The sequence below is a fragment of the Hippoglossus stenolepis genome, chromosome 17 (assembly GCF_022539355.2).
Source record: "Hippoglossus stenolepis isolate QCI-W04-F060 chromosome 17, HSTE1.2, whole genome shotgun sequence".
Lineage (NCBI taxonomy): Eukaryota > Metazoa > Chordata > Actinopteri > Pleuronectiformes > Pleuronectidae > Hippoglossus > Hippoglossus stenolepis.
Window position 1 is genome coordinate 7,672,017 of NC_061499.1, and position 22,446 is coordinate 7,694,462.

At 44.0% G+C, this 22,446-nt stretch overlaps 3 protein-coding genes across 5 annotated transcripts in view; 2 read left to right on the forward strand and 1 right to left on the reverse strand.

Moving 5' to 3' along the window:
• Positions 1-571: 571 nt before the first annotated feature.
• Positions 572-6,922, forward strand: krit1 (KRIT1 ankyrin repeat containing). The gene is made up of 17 exons (XM_035183636.2): positions 572-806; positions 2,042-2,230; positions 2,325-2,481; positions 2,630-2,722; positions 2,804-2,933; positions 3,014-3,257; positions 3,615-3,730; positions 3,842-3,985; positions 4,079-4,235; positions 4,467-4,574; positions 5,060-5,216; positions 5,299-5,450; positions 5,541-5,707; positions 5,831-5,918; positions 6,010-6,216; positions 6,376-6,492; positions 6,600-6,922. Exons 2-17 carry the CDS (start codon positions 2,129-2,131, stop codon positions 6,687-6,689), a joined length of 2,229 nt encoding a protein of 742 aa, XP_035039527.1. The 5' UTR covers positions 572-806; positions 2,042-2,128; the 3' UTR covers positions 6,690-6,922.
• Positions 6,923-7,683: 761 nt separating this feature from the next.
• LOC118125232 (lanosterol 14-alpha demethylase) lies at positions 7,684-12,733 on the forward strand. The gene is made up of 10 exons (XM_035183644.2): positions 7,684-8,086; positions 8,196-8,294; positions 9,099-9,275; positions 9,366-9,492; positions 9,777-9,951; positions 10,108-10,227; positions 10,345-10,540; positions 10,770-10,865; positions 10,985-11,153; positions 11,328-12,733. The coding sequence occupies exons 1-10, from the start codon at positions 7,925-7,927 to the stop codon at positions 11,504-11,506; spliced, it is 1,500 nt and encodes a 499-aa protein (XP_035039535.1). The 5' UTR covers positions 7,684-7,924; the 3' UTR covers positions 11,507-12,733.
• Positions 12,734-12,824: 91 nt separating this feature from the next.
• akap9 (A kinase (PRKA) anchor protein 9) overlaps positions 12,825-22,446 on the reverse strand; it is a 56,118-nt gene continuing 46,496 nt past the window's right edge. For all 3 annotated transcript variants that reach the window (XM_035183642.2, XM_035183640.2, XM_035183641.2), the window contains 20 exons: positions 22,211-22,255; positions 20,620-22,092; positions 20,412-20,469; positions 19,739-19,860; positions 19,318-19,506; positions 18,971-19,138; positions 18,380-18,485; positions 17,994-18,201; positions 17,545-17,695; positions 17,111-17,434; positions 16,669-16,968; positions 16,356-16,567; positions 16,076-16,181; positions 15,724-15,918; positions 15,226-15,429; positions 14,850-15,082; positions 14,660-14,754; positions 14,416-14,566; positions 13,884-14,014; positions 12,825-13,361 (listed from right to left, as the gene is read on the reverse strand). In XM_035183642.2, coding sequence (XP_035039533.2) covers positions 13,318-13,361; positions 13,884-14,014; positions 14,416-14,566; positions 14,660-14,754; positions 14,850-15,082; positions 15,226-15,429; positions 15,724-15,918; positions 16,076-16,181; positions 16,356-16,567; positions 16,669-16,968; positions 17,111-17,434; positions 17,545-17,695; positions 17,994-18,201; positions 18,380-18,485; positions 18,971-19,138; positions 19,318-19,506; positions 19,739-19,860; positions 20,412-20,469; positions 20,620-22,092; positions 22,211-22,255 — 4,515 coding nt within the window. In that variant the 3' untranslated portion in view covers positions 12,825-13,317. The remainder of the gene's footprint in view (positions 13,362-13,883; positions 14,015-14,415; positions 14,567-14,659; positions 14,755-14,849; positions 15,083-15,225; positions 15,430-15,723; positions 15,919-16,075; positions 16,182-16,355; positions 16,568-16,668; positions 16,969-17,110; positions 17,435-17,544; positions 17,696-17,993; positions 18,202-18,379; positions 18,486-18,970; positions 19,139-19,317; positions 19,507-19,738; positions 19,861-20,411; positions 20,470-20,619; positions 22,093-22,210; positions 22,256-22,446) is intronic.

Consider the following 22,446-nt stretch of genomic DNA (forward strand, 5'->3'; position numbering starts at 1 on the left):
CAAGCTAAATAATACAGGCTGCGTGACGGCAAAACCTTGGAACATTTCTTTAATAAGAAATCGACTGTGTGCCAATGATTAGGTTGCTGACCCCTGGTATAAACTATTAGTTTAGTAAGTGATGTTGTGAAATCATTTTCATCTCCACTAAAGTTTGTTTAACTACTACATTTTTATTCAAGACTATTCCATAAGGTCATTCCTCTGAATTCAGAATGTAATGGTACTTTTTAATCATCCTTTATATATATAACACTTATAATATATACTACCACTTAAAAAAATATCATTTATAACTTTATATATATCAGACTGTATATTCTTGCAGCACATACAAATCCACCTCCTCTAGAAAAAAAGTGAAGTCATTACACCCTGACCTGCCAGTGATTAAAGTCAGTCCAAACTATTTCACACCTTCTGAATATAATTTTAAATTCTAATGGAGATCACAATGTGAGGTTGTGAGTGTTGTGTTGTGTGTGGTGTGTGTTAGTCTGTGGTGTGTATGTTGTTTTGTCAGTGTGCGTGTTGTCAGTGAGCGTGTGCGTGCAGGTCGCACTGAGTCCCCCTCACCACCAGAGTTCTCTGTTTCCTGAACTGAAACGCGATTCCTCGGTCGGTCTCTGCAGCCCTGCCCCAAAATGAGAGGCCTGTAGCCGCTTCAACACACACGGATCAGCCCTGGAGGTTTTAACCGGAGCTCGGTCCCGGCTGTTCGCCGTTAACTCAACCCGGTAAACCCGCCGTGAGCCGCGGGGAGAGACTGACTTGGGTCCGTTCGGGGACGAGACGCGTCGCTTTCGGTGAGTTGGAGCCGCTGAACAGGCGGAAAAGACGGTGATGGTGATGAGAGTTGGTCTGGAGCCTCCCGGCGGATCCACGACTCGAACCGGGTCCCGCTAGATGTGGAGGGAACAACAAGCTAACACGGTGTTTAATGGGAAACACAGTATGTTTTATATTTAGTGTTATAACTGTGTACAGACCGCAGAGTTTGGCTTCCGGGGCGGGACCTGAACCATGAACTCAACAAGTTGTTTTTTTAAACTGATGCTTAAAACTAATAAGTACAACTCAAATACTTTTTTTTATCATTAAGATACTTCACACAGTTGTTAATACGCCAGTTATTGGGAAATTTAATTTCTATTGTACTTTATTCATGTGTGTGCAACGTTTGTGTTTGAAAGTGAAACCTGAAGTATTCTCTACATTGTAAATACATATGAAACTAACATGTTCATAATGTATTATAAACGAGGCCAAGTCTATAATGTATTAGAGTCTATCTATCTATCTATCCATCTATCCATCCATCCATCCATCCATCCATCCATCCATCCATCCATCTATCTATCTATCCATCCATCCATCCATCCATCCATCCATCCATCCATCCATCCATCCATCTATCTATCTATCTATCTCTATCTATCCATCTCATCCATCCATCCATCCATCCATCCATCCATTATCCATCTATCCATCTATCATCTATCTATCTATCTATCTATCTATCTATCTATCTATCTATCTATCCATCTTCCATCTATCCATCCATCCATCCATCCATCTATCCATCCATCCATCCATCTATCTATTCATCCTATCTATCTATCCATCCATCTATCTATCTATCCATCTAGTGTTTTATTTTCTCTGCTCATTTCCATTAATATAAATTAAGTTTATTATTAGTAGTAGTACTATTAGTATTGTAAGTGTATAATAGTACTACTAAAAACTATTAGTAGATTAATCAATTAACTGTAAATAATTAACGTAATTTTTAAAGCAATAAATGTGAAAATAATTGTATGTTTTTCTCCTTTGTCACATAATTATAAAAAAAATGTGTTCAGGGGAATAATGGACATTTTGATAAACAAAGCAACTGATCCACAGATTAAGAAAAATAATAGGCAGAGTAATCAATAATGAAAACAACTGTGTTAATTCCCTTAGAATAAAACATCCCAATATCAAGTATCTTAGATATCTACTCTTTACACATTCTGTGAACTCATATTTTCTCCAGGTGTAATCCTCTGGGGCAGGCATGCCTCTGCACAGCATTTGGCCGTCACGTAGGATGTTCTGTGAGGACTGAGGAAAGGTCGCCACGATGGGCAACGAGGATTGCCTGGAAGAGGTGTTCGTCGCTGTCATCCGCCCAAAGAGTCAAGTCAGCCTGAGCTCAAAGGAGTACAGAGCCAAAGCCTATGAGGTAAATGTGCCGAGTCTGACCGTTCAGATCACCTGCATCGTGTTCGAAACAGCAAAAAGGAAAACACTGCTTATTCCCTCTGGTTCCTGTAAAGATCCTGCTGATTGAAGTGCCTTTGGAAGGGAAGGAGAAGAAAAGAAAGAAAATCCTCCTGGCGACAAAGATTCAAGCTGCAGGAGACAAATCTAAATCCATATTGGATTATGTTGACGAAACAATCAGACCAATAACCAATAATCAAGGCTTCATAGGTGAGTCTGAGACATTTGTGGCATTTTTACGCTCCTGCATATTTAGTTTACTTTAGTAGAGTCAACTGCAAAAAGCTGCACGTTTCTTAAATGCGAATTTACCTTCTAATCAGGAGTTACCACAGTTCTAAACAGTTTGGGTTTGCAGGAAAGCGAGTGGTGCACATGAAGAAATTTCCCCTCGATGGAGACAATGAAGGGAAAGAGGCCTCACTGTTTGTTGTGCCAGTCGGTGTTAAAGGTGAGTAGAGAGACGATTTCAGATTTTGTGAAATACATTTTAAACTCTACAAACTGTGTATTAATAAGTCTTTGTAAACAGACAACAGCAAGCCTGTCTACAGCGCCGGGAGCCCCAGCTTCTACTGTTTCCAGGACATCATGCGGGTGTGCAGTGAGACCAGCGTTCACTTCTGCTCCATCACCTCCAAGATGCTCCTGGCCTTAGACAAGTGAGGATATATCTGAGAACACACTGCTCCTTAATGACAGCGGGGATGAGGCTTTAACATTTCCTCTTTGACCTCCACAGGTGGCTAGCAGAGCAGCACACCATACCTCACGCTATCCCCGCCCTGTTCAGGCCGGCTCCCGTAGAGCGGGTGAAGACCAACGTCAGCAACCCGGCCTACAGCAGTGAGGGCAAGCTGAGCGACGAGGGTCTGCACATGGGCTACACTGCGCTGGAGATCAAGAGCAAGATGATGTCGCTGGAGAAGGCAGACATGTGCATCCTCAACCCGCTGTACGGCTCCGATCTGCAGTACACCAACCGGGTGAGAGACTTTGACCCAGACAGTCTCCTGCTGCATTCTTTATATGTGAAAACAGAACAAGACACATGATTTATACTCAGGGACAATTCAGGGTTTAGTGTCTCGTCAAAGATGTATTGGCTTGGGGACTGGTGCAGCCGGGGATCGAATCTCCATCCTTCTGGTTAGTGGATGACCCACTCTACCTTCTTAGCCACAGCTGCCCAATTCGTAAAGGAAGATTTATCTCTATCATGACCTCTTTATACCAGAAGAGACTTGAAATACTATAAAATTGACGGATGAATATATTTAGATATATTAACCATATAATATGTATTTTTTAATCATAAAGACTCTCTGCCCTCTTTTGAACAGGTGGACAAAGTTATTATCAACCCATACTTTGGGCTTGGAGCTCCGGACTACTCTAAGATCCAGATCCCCAACAGGGAAAAGTGGCAGCACGGCCCCAACTGTGTGACAGAAGACAAGTGAGGAGCTCTTCTCAATGAACCGCACTGACATTACTGACATCTGCTGACAGCTTCTGCTCTTGTTTGCTGTAAAATATGACACTCAACACAAAGTTCCTGTCTCTGCAGGGAGCGCCAGTGGGTGGACGACTTTCCCCTCCACCGCAGCGCCTGTGAAGGAGACACAGAGCTGCTCGTAAAGCTTCTGGACAGCGGTTTCTCAGTCAAGCAGCTGGACAGTGACCACTGGGCTCCTATCCATTACGCCTGCTGGTGAGTGTGACCAGTACGTCTGCAGTGTCCGTGTGTCTTTTGTGTTCCTTTGTCTCGTTGACGACCAGTTGCATTTGTTTGCTTTCTCTTCAGGCACGGCAAAGTGGAGGCAACCAAGCTGCTGCTGGAGAAAGGTAACTGTAATCCGAACCTGCTGAACGGTCAGCTCAGCTCCCCTCTGCACTTTGCAGCCAGAGGAGGTCACGCGGAGATCGTGCAACTCCTGCTGCAGCACTCTGAGATCGATCGGGTATGAAATGTGACGCTTCCTCTTCTCTTTTCCCCCAATATGATTATCAAATGTCTCGTATAATTTGAACACGGCCCTGATGTCAATGCTGCAGCTACCTGCCCTGCTGTCCATCAGGAATTATGTAAACATATGTAATCATTCAACCTCAATATCCGCTGTAGAAACTGACTAACACAGCAAAACGTGGTTAAACTTGGTTGACAATAAACAAGTACTTATCACCAACAGCACATGGAAGACCAGCAGAAGAGATCCCCTCTACAGGTGTGTGAGGAGAACAAGCAGAACGAGTGGGAGGAGACGATGAAGCTCCTGCAGCAGACCAGCAGCAAACCTGTGAGTTGCTCATCAGACACCAGTTCATCTGTTTGTGATGCAAACGTGACGACAAAGTGAAAAAATACTTTTTGAAGTCATGCTACATAGTAAATGTGGGTGCATGCATGTTGCCTGTTAATTGGATTAAATGAGGCTTTCGGTTTTATACTTGTGTCTTAGTATCTGCACACTTCAGTCAGTCAAGTTAGAGAAATAGTTATTCCTCAATAGCCTCTGCTTGCATATATGAAATGAATTTGGTTTATGTATGAAGAGAGTGGGAATACAACACTGAATGCAGGCATGTGCTGATTGGTTCATTAAGGAAAGTGACATAGTTTGTGATAGATGTCTTTGAAATGTTTCCATTGCAGTTACACATGCTGGTCACTAGATGGTGCTTTTTCCTGAAGCATAAGTGATTGAGATTTAAAAAGAGAAACTCTTTTAAGCTGTTTCACTTGGTTTTATTTATGATCTGCACGTGTGTGTGTTTTCCACAGTATGAGAAGGTGCGCATCTACCGCATGGACGGCTCGTACCGCTCTGTGGAGCTGAAGCACGGCAACAACACCACGGTACAGCAGATCATGGAGGGCATGCGTCTTTCTCAGGACACCCAGCAGTACTTCACCATCTGGATCTGCTCCGAGAACCTCCGTGAGTCCACACATTCATCCAGGGGCTACGAAACAGCCAAACATTAAAAGAGGAAATATTGACGTGTGTGTGTGTGTGACAGACCTGCAGCTGAAGCCGTACCATAAGCCGCTGCAGCACCTGCGGATCTGGACGGAAATTGTGACTGACCTGACGGTGCTGGATCCTCAAAGGGAGACGCCTCAGCTTTTCCTCCGCAGGGATGTCCGGCTGCCTCTTGAAATCGAGAAAAAGGTAGATCGCATTTTTACAACAGGCTGCTAATTTCCAGTATATCTTGTAATGTCAGTTGAAAAGTCCTCACTCTGCCACATACTGTTCCAGGTGGAGGATCCTCTGGCCATCCTCATCCTTTTCGACGAGGCTCGTCACTGCCTCCTGAAGGGCTTCTTTCCTGCTCAGGACAGCAAGCTGATCACTCTGGCCAGCCTCCTCCTGCAGATCATCTACGGCAACTACGAGAGCAAAAAGCACAAGCAGGGCTTCCTCAAGTAAAAGTTTATGCTTTAATACAAGCAGCACTGATAAAATGAAGCTTTTGGTCTGTAGTATGTCAGTAACAGGAAATCTGTATAAAGCCAGACGCTGCATTTCTGTGTTTCTATTTTCAACAGTGAGGAAAACCTGAAATCTATTGTGCCGATATCAAAGGTGAAGAGCAAAGCGTACCACTGGACCCACAGGATACTTCACGAATACAAAGTACACTCAATTCTTTTGACAGGAAATTAAAAAAAACAAAAACGTGCAATTGCTCCCTGACGTTACTCAAAGCCTGTTTGCCCTCCGACAGGCCCTGACCACCAGTGAGGGGCTGAGCAAAGAGATGCACCACCTGCAGCGACTCTTCCTGCAGAACTGCTGGGACATCCCGACCTACGGAGCGGCTTTCTTTACAGGACAGGTCTACACCAAGGCCAGCGCCAGCAACCACAAGGTCATCCGTGTGTACGTCGGGGTCAACACCAAGGGGATGCACCTCATGAATATGGAGACCAAGGTACCAAGCCACAAGCTGGATTGGTTAGAATATCTCAAATACTGGTTATAGTCCAGGATTGCAATCATTTAAACCCCGTGAATAGGCTTTGTTTATTTGTTAATTCAACATGAGGTGCATGATTTAATATTTTACATTTTTAAATCTCTGCACTCCCAGGTCCTTCTCATCAGTTTAGAGTATGGCACGTTCATGTGGCAGCTTGGACACGCTGACCAGTACTTCCAGATACACAGTGGTGACAACAAAATGAACTTCATTGTGCACACAAAACAGGTAAGAGCAGCCTGGAGTCCATTTACTAAACTAAATAACATGGGAACAATCCCTTCCTGGGGATGTATGAAAATACCGTGACTCTGATGCCAATTGTCTCTTCACAGGCTGGCCTTATTGTGAAGCTTTTAATGAAGCTGAGCGGACAGATGACTCCAAATGATAAAGCTGTAACAGATAAATATGCTTATGGTTAAAACCGCTGGAAGAAGAAACGGCTGCCAAACATCCCTGTGCAGATTCTTCTCACACTGACTTTCATCAACAGCAATAAGGACAGAGATCAGTCGGCTTCGTGTTGAATATTAGGCTCAACAATATCTCTCACAACTTCAAAATGTGTCTTTTGAAAGGTCATATATTTTCATGACATGTAAATATGTGGATTATTTAATTTGTTTTGTTTTAATAAACTGCCTGATGTATGGATGAACTCTTTCAGATCAGTGGTGTGGAAAATGAAAAGATGAGTGTTGATCAAATAATCAACAGGAGGATAGAAGGAAGTTGCTTTAAGTATCATTCTGTTAGAAATAGAAATTATGCTTCATGGCTCATAAGGATATTTATAAAATACACCCAATAAACCTCATTTAAATGAAATAAAAATAGACATGGGTCAAAACTTTTTAGTTGAAAATATTTTAAACATATTTAGAGTTTTAACTTCACTGTGCTTTTATTAAGATGATGAAAAAATGTGTAGGATCAACTAACTTTGTTGCATCTGCCCAGTTTTATTTAATTAAATTTAAATGAAGTAAACTACAACTTTTAACACATATGAATTTAGATGTTCCAGGGCAGCGCTGATTTGACCTGAAACATTTAAAAACCTTTACAACATATTTAGATGTTTAACTTGACTGTGTTTTAGTTGAGATGATAAATAAACTGATTTAATGCAACATGTAGGTTAGAGATGAATCTCCAGTAGCTCACTCATCATGTCCTCCTCTAAATAAAGAATATCACTGTCCTCCGGTATATTTCATTAACTCTGTGTGTCAGTGACAATAAGAAGAACTTTAAACAAACAGAAACTCTGAGCTTCATGTAGAATAAACACGTTTAAACAAAGATGTCCCGTAACAAAAAAAAAGAAAAAGCGAGGCTCGTCCTGTCGGCAGCGGTGACGTCATATAGCAAGACATCGGTTCAGGTAGCGGCGGCCAATCACGGCGGCGGCTGCTTGACGGACACAACGCGAGCAGCCAATAGGAGGCGTCGCTTGGTCAGGCGGGGGCAGGACCGCCGTTGACAGGTGGAGATGCTGGAGGAATTATCTCGAAGTGTCCGGAGCGCGAGCCGCAGAGCAGGAGACCCGTTAGCCGTTAGCCGCTAGCTGCTAGCTTCCATCAAACCTCCCTCTCCACAACGCGGGACCTCCAGGCTCCAGTGTCCGAGGGACGCGCCTCCTCCTGCCGCCGACATGTCGATGCACTTGTACCAGCTGAGCAGCAAACTGCTGGAGGACACTGTGGGCAAAGTGAACGAGAACCTGACCTCGGTGCTTCTGGCTGCTTCCGTCATCACCCTGACTCTGGGGTACGTCTCCAAGCTGCTGCTCAAACAGGCCTCTGGAAACGACCTGGTGAGTAAACACTGCTGGGGAACCACTGGGGAACCACTGGTGGACATGGTGAACCACTGGTGGACATGGTGCTGGTGTTTAAAGCCCTGTTCTCTGGTCCTTCCTGCAGAAACCTCCTCCGTACATCCCCTCCTACATCCCCTTCCTGGGCCACGCCATCGCGTTCGGGAAAAGTCCCATCGAGTTTCTGGAAGATGCCTATGAAAAAGTAAGTGGAGACAAAAAGTGTGTGTGTGCAGCTGTTTTATTATCATTATTATGTTATTTAGAATTCATAAAATAGATATCCTGCCCCATATTGTCAAATGTGACTTTTCAGTCTTCTTTGACATTAGAAATAAACATTTTTTTTCATGTTTTTGTCTGTTTGAGGGATGAAACAAGCAGTTTGAATATGTGGAATTATAATTTAAAAAAGTAAAAATAAAGAATTAAATTATAGGACTGGCCAAAATAGCCACAAAGTATATATATATATGTCCGATAATTATCGCAATAAATGTCACATTATAATTTCTATAAGTTTAAACACAGATTTTTGCTCCTGAGTGAATTGTTGTGGGTTTAAACTCTTCAGAGAATTACACTGTAAAACATTTTACAAATCTGAGGTCCAGTTTTGTGTTATTTCACCTCACTACTTTTGTTATATTGCAATTGATGAAAATATTTTGTGACAGTTACCGATATTGTTTTATTGCCCCAGCACCAGGAAATAGACTCCGTTGCAAGATCACACTCACAAGTCAGATCGCCTTGATTTAAAATGGAGTCTCTTATCTCATTTCACCTTTCACAAACATGCTTGACCTGAGGTTTCTGCCTTGTTCAGGATTTTTAAACCAGAGATTCCTCACTGCTCATGAAGAATGAAAACAAAATGTCTGACCTGCTTTATGACTTTTCAATTAAAAAGTTCCTTGAGGCCAGAAAAGCTCAAATCTAGGGAGGAAAAAAAAAACAGGAGAAGAATAAAAGTGTTTCTGGTTTATTCTCTGCTGTCCTCTCCCAGTACGGCCCAGTCTTCAGCTTCACCATGGTGGGGAAAACGTTCACCTACCTGCTGGGCAGCGAAGCAGCGACACTTCTGTTCAACAGCAAGAACGAGGACCTGAACGCAGAGGACGTCTACTCCCGACTGACCACCCCGGTGTTTGGCAAAGGGGTCGCCTATGACGTGCCGAACCCTGTGAGTCTATTCAGGAGAACAGAATCAGTAGAACAGTCCTGACTCTGTATCCAGTCATCTGTAACGCACACTCTCTCCATCATGTTGCAGCTCTTTCTGGAACAAAAGAAGATGTTGAAGACCGGACTGAACATCGCTCATTTCAAAGAACACGTGAAAATCCTCGAGGCAGAGACCGTCGAGTATTTCGAGAGGTGGGGGGACAGCGGAGAGAGAAGTACGATAATTGAGTGATTTTACTTAAATATTTGACTGACTTCTGTTTTTAGACATGGGATTGTTATTGTTTCCATAGTTGTATGATGTGTTGTACCTAAAAAGACATATTAGAGTAAACACCCGATATCACACATTTTTCTGTATTGTGAGTATTTGTAAAGTGACGTTTTTGTTTGTGTCATTTCACGTATCAATTAATTTAACAACAATGAGGGATGTCAGGTCTATGAGGATGTTCCTTGTTTGCTGTCAGATTGATTTGGATTGTTTCTGTCACGTCAGACCTGTTCGAGGCTCTGGCCGAGCTGATCATCCTGACAGCCAGCAGCTGCCTCCACGGGAAGGAGATCCGCAGCATGCTGGACGAGCACGTGGCCCAGCTCTACGCCGACCTGGACGGAGGGTTCAGCCACGCTGCCTGGCTCCTGCCCGGCTGGCTGCCTCTCCCCAGCTTCAGGTAGGGGACATATACGCCACATCTGTAACAGGAAGAGGAATAAAGACAAATCCCTGAACAAGGGCATTTACATATTTCAATACAAACAAAGTAAAAAAACAGCCGGTGATATAGAAACTGTGATTTACGGGTAAACGATTTGAATTATTTTCCTAGGAGGAGGGACCGAGCTCACAAAGAGATCAAGAACATTTTCTTCAAAGTGATTCAGAAACGCAGGAAGTCTGGAGAGAAGACTGACGACATCCTTCAGACGCTCATCGATGCCACCTACAAGTAAGACACCTTCACTCCCTGAGGAAGTTCTTTATTAGTCGGTCCCAGTGCTCGTCAACAATTCAAACCGAATAGGACAAACCCTTAAACTATACTATTTCTACCCCCCCCCTAAAGAGATGGACGGTCCCTGAACGACAATGAGATCTCTGGGATGCTGATCGGTCTGCTCCTGGCGGGGCAGCACACGTCCTCCACCACCAGCTCCTGGTTGGGTTTCTTCCTGTCCAGAGACAAGGCTCTGCAGGAGCGCTGCTACGCTGAGCAGAAGGCCGTGTGCGGAGAGGACCTGCCGCCACTGGACTTCGATCAGGTGAGAACAACAATCCCTGTGGCGTCCCCCCCCCTCCTGGCTGTAGAACTGTACTGCAGTAACAAACCAGTGAAGGTGTGATGAACACGCACCCACCTGGCCCTTTTTTAATTTATTGGGTGAATTTATAACGTCCTCAGTAATTGTTTCATGTTACATGAAGATAAAATAAAGTCAAAACATTTGAAAAAAAATATTTTCTCATACATTGTCCTGGTGTCGTCTGCAGCTGAAGGATCTCAGTTTTTTGGACCGCTGTTTAAAGGAGACCCTGCGTCTGCGTCCACCCATCATGACCATGATGAGGATGGCTCGTTCTCCTCAGGTGAGTCCATCTGGCCCAGCGTTCACTTTGAGTTCCAGTTACACATCATTTGTTTCAATGACAAGTTCCTCCTTGTGGTACAGAACCCTTCAGACAACATGTTGTGTTATTTCCCTCAGACTGCTGCAGGCTACACCATCCCTGTGGGACACCAGGTCTGCGTCTCCCCGACGGTCAACCACCGTCTGCTCGACACATGGGCGGAGAGGATGGAGTTCGAACCCGACCGCTACCTCAACGACAACCCTGCTGCGGGGGAGAAGTTTGCCTACGTGCCATTTGGAGCCGGTGAGAAGATTGAACTTAAAACTGAATATTTTGTATAAATTAAAACTAAAATTGTCAGTCAAACGATGTAGATTTGTTTCCTTTAGTATTAATAATTAATAACAACGTTCTACTTTAAATATTTAACCTAAAATATTAGCTTGGAAAACTATATTTTCCCCGTCTGTTTTTCAGGCCGTCATCGCTGCATCGGGGAGAACTTTGCTTACGTCCAGATCAAAACCATCTGGTCCATTTTACTGCGCATGTATGAGTTTGACCTGGTGGACGGATACTTCCCCACGATCGACTACACCACAATGATCCACACGCCTCACAACCCCGTCATCAGATACAAGAGGAGAAAACCCTGAGAGACTGAGAGAAGACAGGGAGGGAGGAACGAATCCTGAGTGTTTGAAGTGGATCTCCGTCTTTCTGGGACTTGATTTGAGGAAACTTTAGATGAACACACTTCGCTCTGTCTGAATATCAAGCCTGTGCTTTCCTGCTTCCTTTATTTAGATCTGGAGTCCATGGTTTGTCTGAATGTTAACGTGATACATCATTGTTTAGTGTTTCCAGAGCAGAAGACACCTGTTGTGTGACTCTGACTCAAACACTGATGCTCATATTCACAATGTGAATTCTTAAAAAAAATAAATGCCTGTGGACTCGTTTGTCAGGAGCTGTCGAGCGGCTTTTGATTGCATCACATGATCTTCACCAGCAGGGGGAGTTTGTTCAGTTGTCATGGAAATGTATTGTGATCACACCAGAGTGCAGACACCTGATCTGAGCCCCACGGGAACAATGCTTGATTCTTTTCTTTACACTACATATGCCTGTTATCAGGTGAAACTTCAGGCTTGGGTCTAGTCGCATGTAGTTTTTTTTCTGAGCTCTTGTCCAAGTCGACTTAAAGATAGAAAAGGCTAAGATAAAGAAACATGAAAAAAACTGATCTGCTGAAGATCATGTGATAAGTTTGAAAGCTCCAGAAAAGCTACGAACAGAAAACTTGTGGTGCGATTGTTTCACCAGCTTTATTAATCCTACTTCCTCAGACAGACCATGAAACCCTTTACTGCTCCAATTACACAGAAGCTCTCAAACTGAATCACAATGATGCACCTTCATGTTTTATATCTGCCGACGCTCTGATCCTGCAAATGTTTGATGAGAAGAACTTTAGTTTAGTCTTTTTTCCACTGTAACTGAACTCTTTCATCTGTTTGCAGTTATTTTAGCTGATTAGACCTCGGCTCAGGTTTAAGGCTGGTGAATAGTCTGTATTTCTATAGGACATCATTTATGATCATATGTTAGCAATGATGTCCATGAATGTCCACGTGTTAATGATGCCTTCTTAAGTAATATTTTACTTTTTGCCTTTATTTACTGTTTGATCACATATTTGAGCTAAAAATATTTCTAGCTGCTTGCAAAAAACCACATGGAAATGGAAACCCACCAATAATGAATGACTGAACTGTAACTAGAAATGAAATAAACAGGATGGAGACACTAACTTCAATCTAATCGAACAATGCAAAAGATTGAGAAATTGAATAAATAAAGTTTGTAATTTGACAGAAAAACATGTTTCTAAATCTTTTGGAAAACATTTCTTTAATGACCCAATAAAATATTTCTAGGTAGTTGGTAAATTAAAGACGAAAGACGCACCACTCTTTGAAATAATGTTGTCCTCTTTATTTCAGTTTTTGACAAAATACCCAGAAAATTCAAAGCTCCTAACGCTTTACAAAAATACTTTCTCTACAAATGTCCTCTGTAGTCTGTCCGACCTCAACAAAACAGTGTAGTGTAGGATTTCCAGTAGCAGCCTCCTCAACATTGAACCCAAACATTCTCTACGTAACGCTCCACCCATACGAACACGAACATAAATTAATCACGAGGTCTTAAATTAGCATTAGACAAATATACATGATTGCAGATCATCCACAACAAAGAGGCAGATTAAATTACAAACGTAGCTGTTTTTCAAGTGCTGTCGACAAAAAGCCTGAACACAACATGTCGTACACGAATAAAAAAAATGTGTTTTGGTCCACACATGGAAAGATACAGTCCACACCAGAGTGATAGAAAACAGCAGAGCGCTCAGCACGAGAAAAGGCAACTTGAGTTTCTTCAAGCCAAAGTAACATGTCAGCGTCTATCGTCTCAAGCCAAAGTGCAGTTGAGCGTACGAAGAAGCACCTGCGGAGAAAAGCTGGTTTAGTAAATGTGAGGAGAAAACACGGGGAATAAACAATACACTGATTATAAAAAGTCTATTTATTCAAAGCATTAACAGGCAGTAAACACCGTCCATCAGTTGTAGAGATAATATACCTTTATACTACTATTATTGAATGTTGTATACGCATTTGAAAAAGTCATTGAAGACTTTTCTTTCCCGAGCACGACATTAAAATACTTAACAAACATTTCTTCATATTCAGAAAATTGTAGACTAGAAACTTCATGACAGCTCATTTTAAATGTTGATAAAAAATGCTGCATTTTGCTGAGTTTTGAATTTGTCCTTAGTTCAACTTTGATTTAAATGATCTCAAATACTAATATCTGTCTCTAAGTGTAACACACTTTGTCTTCCCCGTCAATCTACAGAAGCGGGTTTCCTCAAAACCTCAACAGCTTCTTCTATATGTAACGGTTTCATGCATGAGCCCTGTCACTTCAGTGCACGTGACCCCACAGTGATGTGTCAGACGTTACCTGTTGTCACGTTCCCCAGCCTCCTCTGCAGAGCCTCCAGTCTGGAGATGTAGTCGGTGAGCGCTCGGTCGGGGTCGTAGCTCTGCAGGTGGGAGCAGGTGAGAGCTCCGTGGTCTCCGGCCAAGTGAAACCTGCACAGAACAGAAACAACAGCAGCCTCCTCCTCAGTAACAGGAACAAGTTGGACATTTCACCTCGAGACGTCTAGAGTCCGTATCCAGAAACCACATATTAATCCTGCTTTTGCTTAACCTTCAATTTAGAGGATTTTGTAAAAGTCAAAATAAACTTTTAATGTGGAAAGAGTGATGCTGATAGAAACGTACAGTTAATCAGTGCAGCAACAATCCATCAATAAAACAGCTGATCAACTAGAGGATTGTAATTTATAACATTTAAACATTTGCTTCTCAAATATCTTTAAATTGTTGGTCAGAGTTTTGACCTGCTGTATTGTACTGGTCATTAATTAGGCCTTTATTGATAATATTAGTAATTCTAATGTTAATAGCAGCCTCAGTGTGTGTTGTACCTGTGGGGGGTGGAGGAGACAGCTGACCGGGGGGACTCTCGTCCACTTCTCCCTCTGCTGCTGCCGGAGACTCCTCCTGCGCTGCTCTTGTCTCTGTACATCTCCACGCTGCCTGGGTGGAGGAGATAAGGTGAATCTCTCGCCTCTGACCCTGAGAGAGAAAAGAGGGATTAAGTTACTGAGCATCACTTCCAGGTGATTTTCTCCGACATGTAGAAATAATAGAATGTTATGTTTTGGTTACCTGACGTCTGACCTGTTCCATTCTTGTGCACGCTGCAGAGGGTCGTGGAGTTGATCCCCGTTGCTTTATGCCATCGCTTCACGAGGAAACGCATTCTGCATTAACAGAGAAAAACATTTAGTTTTTATTAAAATGGCAATACAAGGTTCCTCAGTTGTAAATCAGTAAACCCTGAGCTCCAGCAGCCAACCTGGAGAGGGCGATAGAGACTCGGACGGCGGAGCGGAAGCGCGACAGCCCTCGGCGACGCTGACCGAAGGATTCCAGGCTGGAGAGCGCCGGCCGGCCGCCCATCCTGGACAGCAGCGCCAGCGTGGCCTCCTCACACTCCTGGAAGCCGCCCAGCAGTAACAGCAGGTATTTCTTCTGGTAGATCAGAGCCTTACGGAAGCTTTCTGACCTCAGGTACTTCCCATACATCCTCTGTAAGCAGGAGACAGAAGAGAAGAGAAAAAAACAACCATCAACGTTGATCTGATGGGTGAATTTCTTAGAGCTACAGTTAAACAACTAAATCCTCTGATACAAGTTGACTTGAAGGGACTTATTAGCAGCTATTAGCCGACCTTCAGTGCAGCGTTGTCCGCCTCAGGTCCAGTTATCTCTCGCAGGGTGTCGGTCCTGATCTCTCCTCGAAGTCGGGCCACCTGCGTCTGAGCCAGATTTAAAGCTTTCTCCAGACGGATCTTCTCTCGAGTCCAAGCCTCCCGCTCATGGGACAGCAGCACACTGGCCGAGTCCACCTTAGACACTCCCCTCCGGCTGAGGGACTGCAGGAGGAAGTAGATTAATCAAAGAATCTTATTGTCTGGTATGATGTGGTGAAAACGACAATAAAGTTGATGTTTCAGTTGATGTTTGTTTAAACATAAACAGTAAGGTTGATATTTAAGATGTACTGTATGTAAGAGACATTATGTCCCTAGTAAGCAAAGTTCTCATATAACTGCACATTATTCATTATTACTGTACATTATAAAAGATTATTATAGAAACAAATGACAGAGAGCGTAGGGAGAACTGATTTTAGTGTCACGTCAGCATGTTTTTCTGTGTTTACTCACACTTTCTCCTGATCCCAGTCCAGTCTGCCTGTAACGTCGGAGCTCCTCCTCCAAGCGGAGCGTGTGGTTTCTCAGGTCGTTCTTCTCTTCGGTCAGACGACTGACAAAACCCGTCAGCTCGGCGTTCTGCCTCAGCAGCCGCTCCGTCAGGGAGTTGGAGGAGCTGGAGGAGCCTCCTGCCAGCAGGGACACACTCTGAGGGGAAACAATCACACAACACATGTCAAATGTTTGGAAACTGTTGATTTAGGAGGATAGACTCATTGTTAGAGAAATTGAATAGAGAGACAATTCCCCCAAAAAATTCAGTGTGTAGAATTCAAACCAAATAAGGTTAAAAAAGTTGACTGACCTCAGGGATGGAGGGTAGACCCGGGGATTGTTGCAGCATAGTTATGACCTCATCAACACTGGACTGCACCCAGGACAACTCTTCACTGTCAACCTCTGCAGTCAGCCTGTTCAGACAAACACAAATCAGTAAACAGGCCACATAGGAAAAGGCTGGAATATCACAATGCATTAATGGATTCTGTTTGTTTATGCTGCATATAAACATAACCCACATACAAGAGAGTCCGATTTTGAACCCCTGTTACTATAGATATATTGATTTCAGCCACTTGAATTACCTGCCAGTCGTTTTGTTTGCCATGCTGCGGATCTTTGAGGAAACGAGATGGAGTTTGCCCACGATCTTGTCGACCGTGCGCCAAGGACCATGATGAGGTCCGCTGGTGTGAGCTGATGGAGAGAGCTGCAGGTTGGGGGACGCATTCCCACTTTTCTGCTGGAACACCCAGTCTGTGGTACGGTCGGGGGAATCTCTGTGCCAGTCTGCCTGCTGTTCAGATAAAAACAATATGGATTGATTACTTCCTGAGTCACGATTCAGATGAAAACAGGACTGTGTAAGAGGAGTCACTGAGATGTAAGGATTCTTACAGTGTGACTGTCAGCCTGCTGAGCTCCGCTCCCCTCCCTTTGTCTTCTCTGCTCTTCGACTCGGGTTATCCTCTCCTCCAGTCTCTCCTTTTCTTCTTCCAGGCTCTTCCTCTTCTCCATCTCTCTCTCCAGCTGCTCCTGGGTCTCTGACAGTTGTGCTTCCAGGTTTTCCAGCTGGCCCCGAGCCCCCAGCAGCGTCTCCTGGTCCCTTCTCGACCTCTGACTCGCCAAATTCAGCTCTTCCTCTCTCCGCACCACCTCGAGCTTCTGGGCCTCCACCTGACCGAGGAGATGCACCACCTGGAGAAGAACAATCAAGTTAAAAAAAGGAGTTAGACCTAACATGTGGTAACCCCTTAAATTATTTAAACCAGACATAGATCCAACTAAGATAAAAAATGTCAGTACTACTGACTTGTAGAGAAAACCAGGAACATCCCACCTGTGTGTGTTTGTTATCCAGCTCCCTTTGCAGTCTCTCCAGCAGACTCCCTTCCTCCTCGACCCGCTCCTCATTGGAGGAGACGTACTCGGAGGTGACACTTGTCCGCAGCTCCCTTTCTCTCCCAAGTGCAGAACTCATCTCCAGGGCCTTGGCTCGCTCAGTGTCTAACTGGACCTGAAGCTCCTGGAGGCGTCTTTGGAGACTCAGACGCTCCTGCTCACCCTGCTGGGAGAGCTGGGACGAGGCCTGGCGCTGCTGGTTCAGGGTGAGGGTCAGCTGGGCCACACAGCTCTTCTGCTCCTCCAGACTGAGATGGAGGTCCTAAATAAAGAAATACAACTTCTTAAAGTAAGAATAAGAAAGGCGGAAGTAGGGCTCACTAGACAATAAAATGTCCTAAAAGTCTTCCAGTGTAATTACTCCTTTCGTACCTCCATCTCTTCCCTTTTACTCTCCTCAGTTCTTCCAGTTCGACATTTCTCCTTCTCCATGGCCCACTGCAAATCTCTGCTTCTCTTCCTCTCGTCTGTCATCTGGTCACTGACTGCGTCCACCTCGGCAGCTTTCTTCGATACCTCGGCCCTGTAGACAAAGATCATTTCAATGAGAATTGAGAAAATGGATGCTTTAGTCGTGTAGGATTTTAGATTTAATGAATCTGGGCCTTTCAAATGAAACAGATTTGACTGTAAGTTTCATTGCAGGGGGGGCAATCTGCAAAACCTAATGATGAGGTACATCATAGTTTTGGGCAGCAAACATTATTATAAGTCTCTGATTACTGAAATACCTTTGTCGATATGCATCTGTCTTAGTGAAGTATTTTCAAAAAGTTATTTAAATGTATCCGGGTGTGTAGGACACAAACATCATGTCTCACCTGAGTGTGTCCAGCTCTTTGAGGTGTTTGTGTTGAGTCTTGAGCGTCGTCTCCAGCTCCAGCTTCGTCTGGGACAGTTCAACCTTCAGCTCCTCCACCAGCAGCCTGTCCACCTCCGCTGCTCCTCCCGCTCCTCCTCCCAATCCTCCTCCCTCCCTCTGCTCCCTCATACTAACTTCAGCAGCCAAAGACGCTGCAGGCTGGACACCTGAATGACAACAATTAACATCAGACACAGCATGTACAGAAACCTGGGATTTCATATTAAATCTGAAATCTGTGTTTACGATTAGGTTGTGTGATATTTCAGTGGATCTGCTACAATAATAATTAATGAAAAAAATAAACCAGTAATAAAATATACGAATTAAGAGATTTCTTTTCACCTTGATGGATTTGCTCTAATTGACCACGGAGCTGATGAATCTCAGAGATGAGACTCGTCCGCTCTGCAGTGTGGAGGGAACCCATGGCGTCTCTGTGGAGGGCGTCCTGCAGCAGCATCCAAAAGACAAAACCCTCTGAGTTATGGACGGACTCAAATGATAACAGGTGAGAAATGAGAGGAGAGGGCCTGACTCTATACCTTCTGATCTCTTGGATTAAAGCCAGAGGTTGAAATTATATGACAACCATCAAGTGGGGTTAGTTTACATAAGTAGTTTTAAAACTGTAATAGTTCACATACTTATTAACTACTTAGAGATTAGATTACCTAGAGCTGTGACAGTTAAAACGTGCTGTGCAGTTACAAAGATTTTTTTTTTTTTACTTTAGCATCCTTTACTGAAGACACGTCAAGTGTCCTCAGCTGCATTAGTTGCACTTTTAACTTCAACTTATGTAAAACAGTTGACACCTTTAAAGACATTTTAAAGAAGTACTCCACTGATTCTTGTACTCCACAGTATAAATCGTTCCACAAAAAATGGACCTGATCTCTACGTCAGCACATTTTGACAGTTGTTATTACTGACCTGTTCAGTGAGCCTGCGCTCCAGCTGATTGAGGTGGATGATGGCGTCGCTGGTGTCCAGCAGGTCCAACTGGCTGTAGAGGATGTTCTTCATGACGCTTCGCTCCCTCAGAAACACCTGCCTCACTGCGTCCAGGAGCTCGGCACGCCAGTCCACGCTACCCGACGCCTGCAGCGAGGCAGAGACACAGACATCAACGCATGAGCACACAAAGAGAGGAAGACTCGTCCATTTGAAATGACAACTCGACATCTGAATCATCATCTTTGCTTTTAACTCTTTGGTTTCTGACTTGTTTGAGATTTGATAAAACCTTGTAGTGCGTTGTGAAGGCAGGTTTCCTCTACCTGTGTTTCCCGGTGTGTCTGCATCTGAGTGATGAGGCCTTTGAGAGACTCCACGGTTGCCAGCAAATCATCCCTTTCCTTCATCCAGCCTTGGACGTTGAACTGGTGGCCCGGCTCGTCTCCAGGGAGCGGCATCTCCGACAGCGAGAGCACCTGCATCCCCTCCTGGTGCACCTCACGGAGCAACAACTAAATAGACAAACACCACACGGAAATGTGTCTGGAATTATTTTCTGTCTTTTCCAGTTCAGGACAAAAATGAAAGGTTACGCACCTTTAAGAAAACACAGAAACAAGAAGAAAATACATAATTTCTCTTCAAAACTTGGTTTAAAAGACCAACACGTGTTTTCATCATTATCGTAACCGAACGCCAAAACTGAACCATAAATAAAGGTTTATAGGGGGGAAAGGTTTTTACTTTGATGCGGTCGGGCATTGGATCATCAGTTTCTCTCCTGGTGCCCTCTGGTGTCGTCCTGAACTCTTGGTGCAAACTCGGGAGTTCACATCCAGTCCGCTGGCTGTAGTCTGAACTGCTGTCTGCAAGAGCACAGCAAAAATCTCTTGAAACTAAATACTGAGAATGATTAATGATCATTCACATCTGCTGAGGAAGATAACCTGAGGGGGCAGTGTTTCACCTGGTTTTACATCTCACAGGTACATCATCATCACAGCATGAAAATTATTATCACTGCTAATGGAAATGTGGAAAATCAACATGAGAGGTTATGACAAACTATTTTAAATAGATGATTTATCAAGAAAAAGTATAAAGAGCAAATATTTTGGGGGAAAACTGTTCTAGTATAAAACTAAATCCTGAGATTCATCACCACAAAGACTAAGAACAGAAACACACTGGTGCTGAAACCAGAACAGCAGACTGCTTACTCAGGACTATGTGGTTTATAGCACTCAGATTATTTATATAAACTGTTTATTGAAGCAAAAATCCCAAACACAAAGGGCACTGAAGAAAAAGAAAAGCTTAATCACTGTCAGTTTTACTGTGTTTTTACATTAAGAAAATGAAATGCAAAGTGAAGCACTAATGTGAACAGAGGAGTAACGACTGTGTTGTATCTTACCACTGGTGTATCCATCTTTGAACTGAGGCACAGAACGCTCTTGTCTTAATGTTGGAGCCTGGAAATGACAAAATGTGATTCAAATGATTTCTTCTTTGTATTAGAAAAAACTACAACATGTTTCTGCAGGGGAAGGTACTGAGGATTAAACAGAACATGCAGCATCTAACTACATTAAAATCAAACCTCTTCTCTCATGTTTCCTCACCTCAGCAGAGCGTAGCTTGTCGATGACGGACTTCAGTGCTTTACACTCATCCTCCAGTGCATGTATGTCCCGCCGCAGGTTCTCGCTCTCCGTGATATGCCGAGCCTCCATGTCCAGGATTTCTGCAGCGTGGAGCTCCTGCATCTGCACGATCTTCTCCTGAAAGTCGCCGATCACCTCCTCCATCTCCTCTTTAGCGGCAGACGTGCTTTCCGTGCTGAAGTCCAACATTTGGAGAGGTTCGGTCTGCGTGAACGAGTCCGCCACGGCCACATGTTGCTGTTCGAAGCTGCTGTTAAGCCGGGAGCCGTGAGATCTGTGGGAGGACTGGCTGGAACCAGCAGAGTTCTTCTTGGACAGAGATGGTTTATCTTTGACACTGCTTCCCTTAACAGCCGGCTGTTTGGCACCCTTTCTCTTGGGCTGGGTGGTGGAGGAGGATGGAGCAGAGGACTGTGGCTGAGGAGACGGAGATGGAGATGGTGAAGGAGACGGAGACGGAGACGGAGGAACAGAGTCTGCCGCCTTCATCAGAGCTGTCTGTGCCTCCTTCAGCTCATCTCTGAGCCTTGAAACAGACATTTGACGTATGTTGAGTTCATCCTGGAGTTTCTCATTCTGCTGCCTGTTCTGCTGGAGCGCCTCATTGAGCTCAGATATAGACAGTTCACGGACTTGGATTTCCTCCTGGAGTTTGTCATTCTGCTGCCTGTTCTGCTGGAGCTCCTCTTTGAGCTCAGAAATAGACAGTTCACGGACTTGGAGCTCCTCCTGGAGTTTCTCATTCTGCTGCCTGCAGCTGTTGAGCTCCTCTTTGCTGGAATCCACATCCTTTATAAACTGCTGGAGCTCCTCTTTGAGCTCAGAAATAGACAGTTCACGGACTTGGAGCTCCTCCTGGAGTTTCTCTTTCTGCTGCCTGTTCTGCTGGAGCTCCTCATTGAGCTTAGAAATAGACAGTTCACGGACTTGGAGCTCTTCCTGTAGTTTCTCATTCTGCTGCCTGGAGCTGTTGAGCTCTTCTTTGGTGGAATCCACATCCTTTGTAAACTGCTGGAGCTCCTCTTTGAGCTCAGAAATAGACAGTTCACGGACTTGGAGCTCTTCTTGCAGTTTCTCATTCTGCTGCCTGGAGCTGTTGAGCTCTTCTTTGGTGGAATCCACATCCTTTATAAACTGCTGGAGCTCTTCTTTGAGCTTAGAAATAGACAGTTCACGGATTTGGAGCTCTTCTTGCAGTTTCTCATTCTGCTGCCTGGAGCTGTTGAGCTCCTCTTTGGTGGAACCCACATCCTTTATCAACTGCTGGAACTCCTCTTTGAGCTTGGATATTGACAGTTCACGGATCTGGAGCTCTTCCTGTAGTTTCTCATTCTGCTGCCTTGAGCTGTTGAGTTCTTCTTTGGTGGATGCCACGTCGTCTCTGGCCTCCTGTAGAAGCTCTGTCCTGTCTGATCCTTCTACAGATTTTACCTGGTGGACAGTTAAGCAGAGGATTAAATACAGAGAAATATATATACACTGATAAATAATATAAAAACACTGATAAAACTGTGCAACAAATTAAGAAGCAAAAACAAATATGTCTTACTTGGAAAAGTTCTCCTTTGAGGTGAGCAATGGTCATTTCCCGTTCCTTAAAAAAGATATATGCATAAGTAAAATATGTATACATTTATATATGAATTCTTGCATACATATTGGTAGTTTGCACACTTAAAGTAATGTCGCAAGTATGATACTAAAGGCAGCAGCTGGTTATCTTAGCTAAGCAGAGGCAGAAAAAACATCTGGCCACCTCTAAAATGTACACGTTTGATAAACCCA

What these genes read in the sequence shown, in the direction of transcription:
- krit1 (XM_035183636.2), top strand. Translation starts at nt 2,129, where the DNA reads ATGGGCAACGAGGATTGCCTGGAAGAGGTGTTCGTCGCTGTCATCCGC. An exon ending in CAATAATCAAGGCTTCATAG is followed by an intron (nt 2,482 to 2,629) that starts GTGAGTCTGAGA and finishes TTGGGTTTGCAG; the next exon opens with GAAAGCGAGTGGTGCACATG. An exon ending in AGCACTCTGAGATCGATCGG is followed by an intron (nt 4,236 to 4,466) that starts GTATGAAATGTG and finishes TATCACCAACAG; the next exon opens with CACATGGAAGACCAGCAGAA.
- LOC118125232 (XM_035183644.2), top strand. Translation starts at nt 7,925, where the DNA reads ATGTCGATGCACTTGTACCAGCTGAGCAGCAAACTGCTGGAGGACACT. An exon ending in CTCATCGATGCCACCTACAA is followed by an intron (nt 10,228 to 10,344) that starts GTAAGACACCTT and finishes CCCCCCCTAAAG; the next exon opens with AGATGGACGGTCCCTGAACG. An exon ending in CGCCACTGGACTTCGATCAG is followed by an intron (nt 10,541 to 10,769) that starts GTGAGAACAACA and finishes TGTCGTCTGCAG; the next exon opens with CTGAAGGATCTCAGTTTTTT.